This window comes from Mauremys mutica, chromosome 1, assembly GCF_020497125.1.
Source record: "Mauremys mutica isolate MM-2020 ecotype Southern chromosome 1, ASM2049712v1, whole genome shotgun sequence".
Classification (NCBI taxonomy): domain Eukaryota; kingdom Metazoa; phylum Chordata; order Testudines; family Geoemydidae; genus Mauremys; species Mauremys mutica.
In genome coordinates, this window is record NC_059072.1 from 366,389,171 (window position 1) to 366,391,729 (window position 2,559).

Genomic DNA, 2,559 nt, shown 5'->3' on the forward strand with positions numbered 1-2,559 from the left:
AACAACAATGGGAAAACAGGATTATACAAAATAAAAAATCGTATATGGAAATATATCATAGGTGGTTTTGGAGCTGAAGCTGGAGTTATAAACGCATTTGATATTGAGACATTAGAAGGGAAAATGTCACCTTTGGGTAAGATTGGGGGTAATACAGACACGTGACACAAAATTTTGGTGCATTATCAGAGCAAGAAATAAGAAGTGTGGAACTCCAGTTGAAACAAGTCCAAGGCTTCGAAACATCTCTAAATGTATATCTGTTTTGTGTGTCTGAAATTAACAATAAAACTGTACTAGCAGTACGATGTGTACAGATGCAAATTTACGGGATACAACATAGAGAGAAAATGGTCAATCTGTTAAGTAAAGGGCAAAGAACTTTTGAATGGTTCACAACCCTTTGTTTCCTTTCTTTTAATGGGAGGACTTGGCAATACTTTCAGGATCATTTAAGGACCTTTAATTTAATTTAATGGCAAGTTTTTTGTTATCTTAATAACCCTGCCTCTGTTTATAAAGAAACTCCCTGCCACAAATGGAGAAGCTGAACTCATCACCTATCACACTCAAGCTGAAATAAGCCACAAAATGGTCTTTTCCTTCAGGACTCTGTAGCTGAGCTTTAGGGCCCACAAGCTGTAGGTTGCACAGTCTCACCCGCCTGCAGCACAACACTGCTCTCAACTTCAGCTGCTTTTATACAGCTTCCTGGCTTCTCACTGAAGGCTCCTTATCAGGCTGAAGCAGTTTCTGTCCCAGGCCTGGAGTAGAGGGAGCCCATTTGGGAGGGAAGTGGAGATGAACCAGGAGTGGATGGTGCTGGGGAGGGGAGGAGAGGAGCGAGCAACAGAGGTGGGGCCTTAGCGGAAGTGGTGGGACAGGGGAGGGGCATTGTGGAAAGAGGTGGGGCAGGACACGGGGCCTCAGGGGTCCAGTTACCAGCAATTACAAAGGTGGGAACCCTATGAAGTAATAAATTGTACACAAACCAATTCCTCAGTTTGTCATGGTGACACAGCACAGTAAGGCCAGGAAAGGATGAAATGTCACTTTGACTGTCCAGTCAGTGATTCAGGGAAGAGGGTCCAGCACCAAATAATCAGCCAGCTCTGCACGTAGTTCAGTCTCGGAGTCAGAGCCCGAGGAGAAACCATTAGGCCCCTGTATGAGTAAAGAGCTGGAGTAGCCTGCCCCGGATCTGCCTGGTCCTCACCCCGTAGATGATGGGATTTATCATGGGAGGCATCAAGAGGTACACGTTGGCAATGAGAACGTGGAAATGCAGGGGCACATTCTGGCCAAACCGGTTCATGAGGGAGATGAAGAGACCTGGGATGTAAAAGGCTAAGGTGGCAAACAGATGGGAGCTGCAGGTCCGAAAAGTCTTGAGCCGGGCGTCCTTTGTGGGGAGGCTGCAGATGGCCCTGAGGATCTGGATATAGGACACAGCAATGAAAATCCCATCCAGACCCGTCACAGAAAATTGCACAAAGAGCCCATAGTAACTACTAATGCGGGTGTCATCACAGGCCAGATTTACCACGGCTATATGCACGCAGTATGGTTGGGGGATGATGTTGGTTCTGCAATATGTCCATTGCCTCGCCAGGAAGGGATAGGGAAGTACAAGCATGCCACCACGTAGCACCATAGTCACGCCGATCTTGGCCACAACTGGGTTTGTCAGGATGGTGGAATATCTCAGGGGATGGCAGATGGCCACATAGCGATCAAAAGCCATGGCCACGAAGATCCCAGACTCCATCACTGAGAAGCAGTGAATGAAGTACATCTGGGTAAGGCAGGCACTGAAACTGATCTTCCTGGAATTGAACCAGAAGATGCTCAACATTTTGGGTAGCATGGATGTAGACAGGCCCAGGTCGCTGATGGCCAGCATGAGGAGGAAATAGTACATAGGCTCATGGAGGCTCGGTTCCGTCTTCACTATGAACAGGATGGTGAAGTTCCCCAAGATGGCTATGGCGTACATGGTGCAGAACAGGATGGAGATCCATATGTGGGCTGCCTCCAGGCCAGGAATGCCCAGCAGGATGAATGTGGAGGGGTTGGTGAAATCAGTTGTGTTGGAATTTGACATGAAGTAGGTGAGAATGTGTCCAACTCTGAGGCACAAGGGTGTCACCTGCATGTACCGTACGTCACCCTGACCTCCTCTATGTGCCCAGTCTCTAGGGTGATGGTCGCAGTACAAATGCCTGGATGGAGAGAAAATGTTAATGTGAGATCTGCATGCACAACTGGAGGCTGTTCTTATGTGTGAAGCAGATTGGTCACCCTTCACACACTGAAATATGACATTTTCATTATTCAGAGAAACGAATTATGAACACATGATCCTACTAATGCCAATTCTATGTATTACAGTGCTGAATGTGTCAGTAACTCCTACCCATTGTTTTCTGGGAAACCTTAATAGGCACCAGCAGGAAACACAAGTGTGGATTCTGGTTATTCATTGTTCCTTAGGCCTTGTCTACACTGCCAAGTTTTTCACCAAAAAAGAGCTTTTGGAGAAGAAACAGCGGCGGTGTA

At 46.9% G+C, this 2,559-nt stretch overlaps 1 protein-coding gene across 1 annotated transcript; it reads right to left on the minus strand.

Annotated features, from left to right (window-relative positions):
• Positions 1–1,156: 1,156 nt before the first annotated feature.
• LOC123375883 (olfactory receptor 52K2-like) lies at positions 1,157–2,104 on the minus strand. Its single transcript, XM_045027258.1, has one exon. It carries the CDS (start codon positions 2,102–2,104, stop codon positions 1,157–1,159), a length of 948 nt encoding a protein of 315 aa, XP_044883193.1.
• Positions 2,105–2,559: the final 455 nt, after the last annotated feature.

Coding starts and splice junctions, on each gene's coding strand:
- LOC123375883 (XM_045027258.1), bottom strand. CDS start 2,104: ATGTCAAATTCCAACACAACTGATTTCACCAACCCCTCCACATTCATC.